General features: G+C 38.7%; 2 protein-coding genes across 2 annotated transcripts in view; both read left to right on the top strand.

Moving 5' to 3' along the window:
- LOC150106510 (pleckstrin homology domain-containing family G member 7-like) overlaps window positions 1-13,645 on the top strand; it is a 280,061-nt gene that overhangs the window by 135,982 nt on the left and 130,434 nt on the right. The window contains exon 11 of the mRNA XM_090393016.1: window positions 3,022-3,138. Within this exon, the coding sequence (XP_090249142.1) occupies window positions 3,022-3,138 (117 nt within the window). The remainder of the gene's footprint in view (window positions 1-3,021; window positions 3,139-13,645) is intronic.
- Window positions 494-2,047, top strand: vas (ATP-dependent RNA helicase vasa). Its single transcript, XM_090392509.1, has one exon. The coding sequence runs from the start codon at window positions 595-597 to the stop codon at window positions 1,783-1,785; it is 1,191 nt and encodes a 396-aa protein (XP_090248635.1). The 5' UTR covers window positions 494-594; the 3' UTR covers window positions 1,786-2,047.

Raw genomic sequence — 13,645 nt, 5'->3', positions numbered from 1 at the left:
CAGTGAATAGAAGATCTGAAAAAGTAAAAGGTGATGTGGAAATGCAGTAAAATAGGTAGTCACTAGGGTGTGCCCTAGGGATCTGTTTGGGATTGCTGCTGTTTAACTTGTTGGTTAATGATTGGGAAAGATTTAAATGTTTGCAGATGATACAATGTTGGGAAGAACTGAGTAGCAGAACAACTGCATAAACATCTTCACCTTCTGTGTTCCTTAGCTTATAGCAACAATATGCTTTACCCTTCTATTGCTGTCAGGACATTCTTTTCTGCCAACCATGTTTCAGTGATTCTATCAATCTTTTAACAGGCTGAGGCTATTAATGCCACCAATACATTCCCTTTATTCTCCAACACTCCTTGCATTTCTACAGAGAAGCATCAGTTCTCCCCCCCCCTCCAGACTCCATAAATATCAATTGATTTAAACTATATTTGATACAAATATCAAATATGATGAGGCCTGTGTAGCTCAGTGGAATATGATGCCAATTTTAGAGAATTACTGTTTGAAAATATCAAGAGATCAAAGTATACCTGCCCTACGCCAGTACAGAAGTATGCAATACCGATTATTCTTAACAAGAGAGATCTCATGGCCTGTGCTCAGACTGGTTCTGGAAAAACTGCTGCTTTTCTTCTTCCTATATTACAAACTTTATTTGATGCACCAGATCTTCCCAACATGAATTTCAGAGAGACACAAGAACCTTGGGCAGTTATTATTTCACCTACTCGTGAATTAGCAATTCAGATTTTTCAAGAGGCACGTAAATTTTCTCATGACAGTATAGTGAAGACTGAACTGGTATATGGCGGTACTTCAACTGGACACCAAGCTAGTAGACTTCAGAAAGGTTGCCATGTGCTTGTTGCAACTCCTGGAAGATTAGTGGATTTTGTAAATAAAGGGAAGATTTCGTTTTCCCAACTCAAGTACTTAGTTTTGGATGAAGCAGACAGAATGTTGGATATGGGTTTTGTTCCTGTTGTATGTGAACTAGTGCACAATCCTACTATGCCTGACAAAACTCAGCGACAAACACTTATGTTCAGTGCTACCTTTCCACAAGAAATTCAAAGACTTGCCTCAGAATTTCTGAATAATTATCTGTATCTTACTGTTGGAATTCTTGGTGCTGCTAACAGTGATGTTGAACAAGTATTTTTTCAAGTGCCACAGTTTGAAAAAAGGCAGAAGCTGGTGGATATCGTCAGTGAAACAGGTACTGATCGAACATTGGTTTTTGTTGAAAAGAAAAGAACTGCTGACTTCATAGCATCATTTATGTCACAAAATAACTTCCCAACGACAAGTATTCATGGGGATAGACTTCAGAAGGAACGAGAAGAGGCTTTAATGGATTTCAGGACAGGGCGGATGCCTGTTTTGGTTGCTACAGCAGTAGCTGCTCGTGGGCTTGATATTAAAGATGTCAGACATGTCATTAATTTTGATCTTCCACAAACTATCGATGAATATGTTCATAGAATTGGAAGGACTGGACGTGTCGGAAATGTTGGTAAAGCTACTAGCTTCTATGATTCTTCTTCTGCTACTGATCAACTTTTAGCATGGTCATTGGTTAAGATTTTGCAAGAGGCTAATCAAGTTGTTCCTGATTGGTTGGAAGAGGAAGCACGCAATGCAACAGGAACTACAGTTTCACAGCCTTTCTTTGGTTCAAGAGATATCCGTTCTGATAATTGGCAAAGTGGTGGGGACTTCGCAAGCACTGATTATGCTGCAAGAGGTTCAATTGTTGCAGATGACTCATGGGATTGAGTTTGTTTTAATCCAGAAACAGTGGTTTTTTTTCTGTGTGTGTATATACAAACTTTACAGAGTTAGTGTTTGTTTAGCAAGTAAAAAAAAATTTCTATGGAAAAAACTTGAATAGTAGAATGTAACACAAATGTGAATTTCATTGACCTGTATAGAACTTCACAAGAGGAATAACTTTAAATTAAAAAGCTTTCACACAGGGTTAAAATTTTTATTTTAACCAAAGAGAGTAAAATACGCAAAATAATTTATTTTTGTAATTTACTCTTAAAATTTTAAACTGTATTTTTCTCAGTGGAAGTGGCGCTTGGCCGAACGAAGTTAGACTTATAGTTTGAGTCTAGTCGCTGAGTGGAGGAACTTTTTTTAACACTTTCTTTGACCGCTTCCTGAGTTAGTCATTCTCTGACATGGGCAAGTGGGTTTTTCCTCCTGGAAACTCGGGTTTTTCATCCCCTAAACTCAAGAAAATCGACCGTATAACCCACATTATTTCGGACAGTAACATATCCTGTTAGGGTTAGTACCAAGAGATGGCAGCATTTGTTTGCCGGTCTCTTCATCAGTAGCTGTGTATAATTAGTAATAAACATGGGCCAGCTATCTCTGATTGGCTACTGGTAGAGATTGAACTGCCCACTCAGTCTCCAAAAGTTAGATAGAATTTAAAGGCCTCGCCTACTTTCTATACCGGTATAAAAAGGCAATATGATAATCAAATAACATTGTAAAGTTACTTTATTTTTAACATGGTGTATTTTCATTAAACCTCTCTATATGCAGACTAATGGAAGTTAGATAACAATAACATTAAGAAGACACACACACACACACACACATTTAATATTTTTTGTGGGGGAAGGGGAATTCTCTCTGTCTGTCTTAAAAAACAAATCTGAGATAGTGATGTATAATAATTAAAAACATATCTACTTTACACTTTTGTCTGTAATGAAATACTTTATATTCAAAATAAATAAGTAGATAATAAGACTATGTTATGAAAATTTACTGACTATACATAAACTTTTAGATTTATTTTAAATTCTATTTTACAGGAGAAAAAATGTTAAGCATTAAAATGATAGTGTATAATAAATATGCTTGTTGCTTTAAAATGAAGGAAAAAATTTGCATATTTAATTTAAAGAAAAATATAAATTGTAGATTGTTTCTTTGAATGATTTGTAGAATATAGATTATTCTCTACTATAATTGAATTTACATGTATTTCAGAGTCCCAAAGCTACAGCACTAACCCAGGCCTATCATAGATACACATTAAACTATATCAATGCTCTTAATTACTTGGAGACCCTCAGGAGACAAGTGGAATTTAATGAGTTTGAAAAGGTAGTGTATTTTTCTGTGTTTCATAGCATTCACTATTAATATGTAGTTAATAATAATAATAAAAGACCGAAACAGTTTTGGCACACTTGCAATTGTACCTATTATGATAATAAGATTGCTGTTGGAAAATAACAGCATGTTTTCTGTTTTATGAAATAAATTGGAGGTCCATGAGTGATCATTTGAATCTAGGAGTACTAATTGGTAAACCAGTGATTAGTATAAGTATGTGTTTTGTAGTTCTTATTAAGTGATATTTCAAATAGTATTATTGTTATTATTCAGGACCTCTCATCTTAGACAATATAAAGTCTGTCATGCCATTCTGTAAACTTGTTCACTGTCTGCTCTCTTACCACCTTCTCAGTCCATCCATTCTATGATTCAACCACCTTCCATGCAAAAAAGCCACTTCTCAACCTCTTCCTGACCACCTTCTTTTGCAACATTGGTGAATTGTGCTACATTTTTTCCTCAGTAACACAACTGTTCTTTAGTGGTCTGCCATCGGAGTTTTGTATTATTGTATTATTTTTGGATTACCGAGAAGGCAAGGTCACAGTCGACAGCATTTGCGGTGGAAGAGAAGATAAGTTTTTGCTATCTAGTATAGTTGAATATAGCATTATATTTATACATATCTTTATATTTAGCGTTTATTTATATCTATATCTATGATATAGTGTTCATATATATTTTTAGTGATTAGTTTAGTAGTTACTTGGCAGTAAGGAATGATGGCAGATGCAACTGCAATCACAAATGGCGTGTCACCAAGTCCTCCACTGCCATTTAAGAACTCTATTATAAGTAACATAATAAAGGACTTTGTGGCATGCAGTGTTTGTGGCATGTATGCTTCCCGGGAGTGGATATGTGGCGGGTGAGAGAATGGGTAGTGCGTATATGCGCAAAATGAAGGCAGTAGGAGGAAATCAATGAATTAGATATTTCGATAACTGACTTAGTTGCTTCAGGGACGGGAAATGAATGTCAGGAAATGAGTAGTGTGGTAGGAGAGAATGACGAGCAGAAGACAAGTAGTGTGATAGGAGAGAATGACGAGCAGAAGACAAGTAGTGTGATAGGAGAGAATGACAAGCGAAGTATGAATGAGAAAATAAGAGTCGGGGGTGTAGAAGGCTTGAATGACTGTGAAAGTTACGGAGATGGTTTTGATTGGGTAAATGAATGGCGAGTAGAGTGACTAACTTGCAGAGATGGATAGATGAGCTGAAAGAGGAGGTGGATGTCTTATGAATGAGATGAGAAGTATGAAAGATGAGATTAGGAGAATGGAAGAGATGTATGCAGGTGAATCAGAGTAGTAGTGAGAGAAAGTTTTGGGAATGATAGAAGACGAGAGAATAGAAGCAGTAAGAAAGAGGGATTGAGAGAGAGGTTTGGGAATGATAGAAGAGATGGAATGAGAGAGAGGTATGGGAATGATAGGAGAGAATGGGAACAGTAGAACAGAGGGAATGAGAGAGAGTGATGTGAACGATAGAAGAGGATAGAATGGGAACAGTAGAAGAGAGGGAATGAGAGAGAGATATGCAAATGATAGAAGATGAGAGAGAGTTATGGGAATGATAGAAGAGAAGAGAATAGGAACAGTGGAAGAGAGGGAATGAGAGAGAGATAATGAAATGATAGAAGATGAGAGAGAGTTATGGGAATGATAGAAGAGAAGAGAATAGGAACAGTGGAAGAGAGGGAATGAGAGAGAGTTATGTGATGATAGAAGAGGAAAGAATAGGAACAGTGGAAGAGAGGAAATCAGAGAGAGTTATGGGAATGACAGAAGAGGAGAGAATGGAAAAAGTAGGAGAGAGGGAATGAGAAGATCGCAACGGAGCACTGGAACCAGGGATTACAGTGATGTCAGGAAGGAAGGCAAGTAGGGGAACACAGAGAAAAAGGGTAAGATTAGAAAGAGTGAGAGATGCATGTGAGCAATCGAGGAACAGGGTGGTAAGAGGTGTAATGTATGGGGGACTCAGTGATCTGTGGTGTGCAAGATAGGATGCGTGAGGAGTGTTTGCCTGGAGGAACGATAGAAAGTGTGGCTATGGCAATTAAGAGTGGTGAAAGAGTAGATGAGATGATTGTGATAGTAGATACAAATGACTTGAGAGGTAATGTAAATTGGGCAGGGAGAGATATGAGATTCTTTCTTGAGGTAGTACAAAAGAAGAAGACGCAGAGAGCAAAGATAGTGTGCATGTTGCCTAAGTATGATATTGACGAGCTGAGCAGAAGAGCAGTAATATTGAATAACATAATAGCTAGAATGTGTCAGAAGAGAGGATTGGAATATGTGGATGCTTGGAGGACATTTGAGGACAGAGAGGAATTATACGTGAGAGACCACTTGCATTTGAATGAGGAAGGACATAGGCATCTGGAGAGATTGCTGTTCTGAATGGCTCAGTGTGTCAGTGCAGGGAAACTAGAATGCCCAAGGTGGATGGTAGCAGGGGTGGTCTCTTGTGGGAATGGGTACTTGGGAAAAGGGGGACAACAGGTAACGCTGAGCTCAGTGGAGTCTAGAAGGAATAATACTGGGTATAGAAACAGTGGCATTTTTGTGCTTTATACTAATGCCAGGAGTATCCAGAATAAAGGAGAGGAATTGGTGGTGCTGATAGCATCAGCCTGGCCAAAGATTATTGGGATCACTGAGACGTGGTTGACAGAAGAGGATATAATAACAGGAATAGAAGTAGCAGAGTAAAGCATTTTTCGGCAGGATAGGAAGAGAAAGCATGGTGGTGGAGTACTGCTTATGATAAGTGACGACTTATGTCCTCTAAGAGTGGAGTCTTTGGAAGGCAGTGACAATGATTTTGAAAGCATATGGTATGAAGTAGAGACAGACAAGATGGGATATTTAGTGGGGTGTTGCTACAAACCAAGAAGCACAGAGGGTTAGGACCAGGAGATGTTTAGACAGTTGAGCTTGGCAAGTGCAAGAAGAATCATTGTTAATGAAAATTTTAACTACAGCAGTATAAATTGGAGAGAGGAAGATGCATGTAGCAATAAGGGAATGGAATTTCTAGAATTCTTGAGGGACAAATGTCTTAGGAAACATGTATTAGAGAGCACAAGAGGTTCAAGAGTTTTGGATTTGGTCATAGCATCAGAAGAGTTGATAATAACTGAGATGACATCTCTCCCACCAATTGAAAAGAGAGTGACCATGTGGTTTTGACTTGGAAGATGAATAGACATGCAGGAGTATCAAAGAGATGGGAACATATGTGGAATTATAAGGCAGGTGATTATAATAATCTTAGACATTAACTTGGGGAAGTTTCATGGAGGGAGGAATTGGAAAGCTAGAATATCTGTAGTGCTTGGGAAATTGTGAAGGAATATTTGTTAGCAGCAATAGTAAGATGTATTCCACGAGTGAAGAAGAGAACACAATTTGGTGTAAAGTAAATGACAAACAATATTAAACAGGAATTGCATGTGAAAAAGAGGCTACAGAAGATTCTAGTGGTAAGACTTCTAGCTCCAAACTATGATTCAAATAGAGCGTGGAATTCGCAACCTGCCTATCCATATCGCCAACAACGTGAGACTGGATGTAGTCGGTGTTCTCACTAAAGCCAAACCTCCAAAATCCAACTTATCCAAAAACGAATACACAGCCCTACAAGAATTAAAAAACAACAAAAAAATAGTAATCACCAAAGCTGATAAGGGAAGCGCCACTGTGGTACTCAATCAAAAAGACTACAAAGGTAAGCTAAATTCCTTAATACGAGACCGTACTACTTACCTCCCCATTGAATATAATCCGACCACCTCTCAGATTAGAACTATCCACAGACTCCTTAAGAAAGTCACTTCTTGGCCTGTGGAAGTCACCAACAAGCTTAAACCTTATAACTCTAGACCCCCCCCGATTATATGGACTCCCAAAAATACATAAACAAAATGTGCCATTACGTCCCATAGTGGATGGCATTGATTCCCCCACATATAAATTAGCCAAACATTTAGCCAAAACGCTCACACACTACACTGGCAACACACCATCACACATAAAAAACTCGGCCCACTTTAAAGCCAGTATAGAAAACCTCACACTCCAACACACTGACATAATGGTCAGTTTTGACGTCTCCTCCCTGTTCACTAATGTCCCACTCAAAGAAACCCTTGAGCTCATCCAAGCCAAGTTTCCTCCCGATATCTCAGCCCTATTTCAGTTCACAATGAACTCAGGCTATTTCGTTTGGCAAGGAAAGTTCTACAAACAGATAGAGGGGACAGCCATGGGTTCACCACTTTCCCCACCCTTGGCCAATTTCTTTATGGAGACATTTGAAGAAAAAGCCTTAAACTCCGCCCCACAAAAACCCACTATTTGGCTTCGTTATGTGGATGATGTGTTTGCTATTTGGCCACATGGCTCAGACTCACTCCACTCCTTCCTAACACACTTAAACAACCAACATCCCAGAGTCCAGTTCACCTTAGAAAAAGAGGAAAACAACACCCTCCCCTTCCTAGACACTTTAATCACCCGCCAGCTTGATGGATCTTTGGTTTTCTCTGTTTACAGAAAACCCACCCACACTGGCAGATACATTCACCAGCAATCCCACCACCCCCCCTCACAACAATATGGGGTGATAAAAACACTATATAACAGGGCAAAATTAATCTGCTCAGATGACAAGGCCCTGACTATGGAACTAAACCACATCCTCAACACTTTCTTAGCCAATGGCTACAACCCCAAAAAAATCCAAAAAATACTAAAACCTGAAAACCACAACCCCCCTCCCCCCCTCAACAATAAAGACTACACCAAGTCTATCACTATCCCCTACATCCAGGGCACCTCTGAAAAAATAACTAATATCCTCAAGAAATATGACCTTACTTCCTGTTACAGACCATATAAAAAGTTGGCATCCCTTATCCGCTCTACCAAAGACCAACCACTTCCCCTAGACCTACCTGGTGTATACCAGGTCCCTTGCAGCTGCAAATTGTCCTACTTTGGCCAAACAGGCAGAACAACAAATATCAGGATTTCAGAACACCAAGACTACATCCGGTTTCACCAGTACAGCCGCTCTGGGCTGGCAGACCATGCCTTAGATACCCACCATAAAATTCGTTGGAAGAAGACAAAAATAATCCATCGCAGCAAGTTTAAATACGAAAGATTATTCAAAGAATCTTCAGCAGCTCTAAAAAACGTTCCTAACCTCAACAAATTTGGGTGCATGAAACTGCCCCAAATTTGGGAGACTTTCATTATGAGAACTTCAGCCCAACGGCCAAGACTACCAAATTAGCCCGCAAGAGGGCACCATTAGGACTTTAGGAACAAAATTAGTGTCTTAATTTCTTCCTCATTTGCTTTGTTAGTTCCTGTAGTGCACATACCATATCTTTATGTTCCTGAAGATGACAATGTGACATTGTCGAAATATAGAAGTGATTCATTAAAGTTATCTTTAATTAATTTACTTTATATGCGTTGTTAATTCCGTAAATTAATTACCAGTTAAGGCTACAGAAGAGATATAAGGAGACAGGTGATAAGCAGATGCATGAAGAATATAAGACACATCCCAGAGTGATTAGTATGGTAAGGAAGGCAAAACTGGTATATGAGAAGAGATTGGCCCTAAGATCCAAAGAAATTCTAGGGAATTTTTTAGCTATCTGGCCAGTAGGAGGAGAAATGATTGTGGAAGAATGACATTGTGGGAAAAAAATGGGAATACAGTGACTGAAGCAGAGAACATAGTGGAATTGTTCAATGAACACTTTATTCGTATAATTTTTCTTAGAGGAGTAAATTTTAATACTAGAGGGATAGGGTAGGTTCAAAGTTTAGAGGTGCAGGAGAAGAGCGTGTTCCAAGTACTGAGTACTCTGGATGTCAGTAAAGTGTCAGGATGGGACTGGATGGTATTTCACCACTAAAGAACTGACAGCTCCTTTGACCTGGCTTTTCAATGAAAGTCTGGCTATTGGAAAGATGCCCAGGGAATGGAAGGAAGGTAAGATAGTGCCATTGCATAAGGACGGTAGCAGACTGAAAGTGTAATTATAGGCCATTTTGTGTGTCATTAGTAGTTGTTAAGATCTTGGAGAAATTAGTTTGGGACTGTATACAACATTGGGCAGATGAGGGTAATGTTATCTCTGAGAGTCGACATGGATTTGTGAAGGGATGCTCTTGTTTTAGTAATATGCTAGCCTTTTATAATAAAGTTACAAGAGCAGTAGATGAGGGAAAGGCATATACTGCCATTTTCTTAGACTTAGCAAAGGCATTTGACTGGGTGCCACACAATAAGCTGATATTTAAGTTGCAGCACATGGGACTGGATGTCAGGTTGGTCAACTGGATTCAGGATTGGCTGTCTGATAGGTATTAGAGAGTTGTGTATGGTGGGGCAGTTTCAAGGAGGCAGAGGGTTACAAGTGGGGTCCCACAGGGCTCAGTACTGGGACCTATATTATTTAACCTTTATATCAGTGACATTGTGAATGGATTGAAAGGGGATATTCAGTTGTTTGCAGATGATGGGAAGATGGGAAGGGTTATTAGTAATAGTGCAGATGTGGGTAGTCCTGCAAGAGGATTTGAATTAGCTAGACGGATGGGCAAATGAATGGGGGTGTCGCTTTAATGCAGCAAAATGTAAGGTCTTGAGGTTTGGGACACATCGATGGGATGCTGCATACTTTATTGGAGGAGCTATACTGGAGGAAGGAGGGGAAACAAGAGATCTGGGGGTTGATGATTGATAGAAACCTAAAGTTCAGGGGACATATTGCAAAGGTGGTGAAGGTAACACAGAGGATTGCTGCAATAATGAGAAGGACACTGACCTGCAGAGATAAAAGGGTTTTCATTATGTTGTATAAGACTCTGATCAGACCACACTTAGACTATTGTTCTCAGATTTGGTCCCCAGGATTTGAATGGGATAAATTAACTGTGGAAAGGGTACAAAGGTCGATAAGAAAGTTGGTTTCATGACTGTATAATGTTAGTTATGAGGATCTGTTGAGGGAATGTGGACTGCAGAGTTTGGTGGATAGAAGAAGTAGAGGTGATGTGATTGAGACTTTTAAACTGCTGAGAAGTGGTGACAGGGTTGACACTGGGGAGTTCTTTCACTTGGTCGAACAGCAGGAAGGAGTGATGACAAGGGCTATCCCTGGAAGTTACGAAAAGAAACTGTGAGCAAGAGGGTGTGGAGTGGTTTCTTTGCATGGAGGGTGGTTAAACCATGGAATGCATTGCCTGATAGAGTGGTGAGAGCAAGAACGGTCAATGAGTTTAAGGAGTGGTATGATAGACTGTGTTTCCTAGGAGGGTCCTCCCACCATGAGTTTTGATAGACTTTGTGTTTCCTAGGAAGGACCTCCTGCAATGAGTCTTTTGACTCTTTGGAGGCCTAAATAATAACAACATCCAACATCCTTTGTCTTATAATACAAAAAATCTGAATCCCATTTAAATTCCGGTGACCACATGAGCATAATAATTCACATGTGGATTACAGTAATCCATATCCCAGTGAGCATAATAATCCACATGTGGTCTGATACTTTATATAATGGAATCATGACCTTTTTATCATTGTTTGTCAACATCCTTTCAATACTGTGGCAGTCCTCTGTCTCGCCTTCACCACCTTTGTAATATGTCTCCTAAACTTCGAATTTCTATCAACTCAAGATTTCTATCAACTTGCCTCCTTCACTTTCTCTAGTACGATTCTACACCAATATTATATGCATCCTCCCATCAGTGGATTCTAGTTTCAATACCTTACATTTAGTTGCATTAAAATGACGTCCCCATTCATTTGTCCATCTATTCAGTTTATTCAAATCCTCGTGATGGTCACCACATCAGCACAATTAATAATAACCTTTCCAAGCTTCACATCATCTACAACTGAACATCTCCCTGAAATCCAATGACAGTATCATTGATATAAAGGTTAAACAGCAAAGATCCCACTACCTAGCCCCATGCAAACCTCACTTCTGACTTTTCTTTTCTTTGATATTGCTTCCTCATACACAACTCTCTGAATATCTATCAGACAACCAATTTGCAATCCAATTTGCTAACCTGATGATCTAACTCCCTGTGTTGCAACTTAAATATCAATTCATTATTTGACACCCTGTCAAATGCTTTTTGCAAAAAAAAAAAAAAAAAGTATTATATGTATATATACCATTCCTCATCAACTGCTCCTGTTACTTTGTTATAAAAGGCATACAAATTACTGAAACAAGAGCTCCTTTAACAAATCCATGCTGACCTAACCAGATAATACTGTCAGGTACTTAGTTTTGAATATAATCTCTCAATTATTTCTCCTAAATCTTAAATGCAATGCAGAAAAAATACAAACTGCTGTATGGTTTGACATCTCCATTCTACCACCTCCCTTATGAAATGACATTATCTCAGTTCTTTAGCAAGAACTTTCCTAGTAGCTAGACTTTTGCATGAACAGTCAGGTCAGTGGAGCTGTTAGTTCCTTAGCATGTTTACAGCCAGGGCCAGTGGAACTGTCAGTTCCTTAGCATGTTATTTTAAAATATGGCAAAACCCCATCCAGTTCCACTGCCTTATTGACTTCCAGAGTATTTAGTGTTCAAAATACATTCTCCTCATGCACTTTCTAAACTTTCATGCTCTCCTTCCCTCCAGGAATAAAACTGCTTTTCCAAGATGAAATACCCCCAATAAAGTAATAATTAAACAGCTCCACTTTGCTCATCTGCTTTAGTCACTCACTTTCAATTCCCATCTATCAGTGATTCATCTATAATCACTTCTTCTCCTACTGGGCAAAACAAAAGAATTCCCTCAGGAATTTTCTTGGATTACTGTGCTAGTCTTTTCTCATATTTTAGTTTTCTTTTACTTATTATACAGTACTAGCTACTTTTCTAACTTGAGTCTTATATTCCTAAGCAATTGCTCTTCATCTCTCTATACTTTTTCTGTTGGCTCTTTTTTATGTAGTTGCTGGGTTTTTTTTCTTTCTTTAATCATCCACTTTATAGCATATCATGTAATCCTTTTCACCTGAGGTATTCAATTTGCCATTGCTGCTGACAGATATTTTCTTAACTAACTCTCATTAACTAGTGATATCTCTCCCTTCAATTTCTTCCATCCATGGAAGTGCTCTAAGCTGATTTCTATGATTATTATAATCACCTGCAGTATAATTCCAGATAAATTACCTTCTCCTTGATACTTCTGTATGTTTGTTCATGCAGATGCCCAAGATGATGTCAGATGATGACTGTCATCCTCCATGTCAAGACTATATGGTCACTCTTACCAGCTCAGATCAAAGATAATATCTCACTAGCAATCAGATCCTCTGATGATAGGACCAAATCCACAAATGATTAAGTCTAGTGTTCTTTCTACTACTTACTATCTACTGTGTACTGTTTGCCCTGCCAATTTTTACTGCTATAGTTAACCCCCCCCCCTTAATGATCACTCACTTTGCTCTTGCTACACTAACCTGCGAAAACATTTCCTACTCATCATTCTCTGTGTTTCCCTGACCTACAGCAATATCCTACTAAATATCCTGTCTTGTCTACCCCTTCATACCATACACCCTCAAAACCATCAGTGCCATTTTCTTTCCAATTATTTATTCTGAGGAAACTTATCACTCATCTCAAGTAACTAACTCTTCACTATCCCATTTACTCTCCCTATTCTGCCAAACTATGCTATATCTTTCTTACTTCTATTCCTGTCAGAATATCATCCTCTGTCAAACATGTTTTACAGATTCAAATATTCTCTGGACATCTAGTTTGACAGGCTTAGGTGTTGGGCATTTTTCATAACTTATTTTAATGGTATTACAAGAGCAGTCAAAAACTATATGATAAAAGGATGTTTGTTATTATTATTATTATTATCCTAAGATTCCATGGAGTCAAACACTCATCTAGGAAGTCTCTTTGTCACACACAGCTCATCATACTATGCCTTAAACACATTCAAATTCTCTGCAGACACCATGCTCTCAGGCAATGCATTCCAATCCTTAACAACTTTCCATGCAAAAAAAACTAAAAAACTACTTCTCACTCTTTTGCTCAGCTTCTAGGGATGATCGTTGTTCTCCCCTGATCTCCCACCATTTTATGAAAACCTCATCAACGTTAATCCTATAACAACTCTTTACCAACTTGTACATCTCTATCATATCACTCCCTCTTCCTCCTATTCACTAGACTCTCTAAATTGCATTTCTCAACCTTTCTTCATGTTCATCATTCCAGAGATCTGAAACCACCTTAGTCCATTGCCTCTGGACTCTTTCCAACATCTCTTTATCCTTTAAAAACCAGATGACCAAATCTGTGCAGAATAGTCCATGTGTGGCCTAATCAAGGCTTTATACAATGGAACTAGAATCTCCCTACTTCTACAAGTCGGTGTCCACAT

The sequence above is a fragment of the Typopeltis vanoorti genome, chromosome 5 (assembly GCF_054136105.1).
Source record: "Typopeltis vanoorti isolate ZY-2024b chromosome 5, IOZ_Tvanoo_1.0, whole genome shotgun sequence".
NCBI classification, from domain to species: domain Eukaryota; kingdom Metazoa; phylum Arthropoda; class Arachnida; order Uropygi; family Thelyphonidae; genus Typopeltis; species Typopeltis vanoorti.
This window is presented reverse-complemented; position numbering and strand designations above follow the sequence as displayed.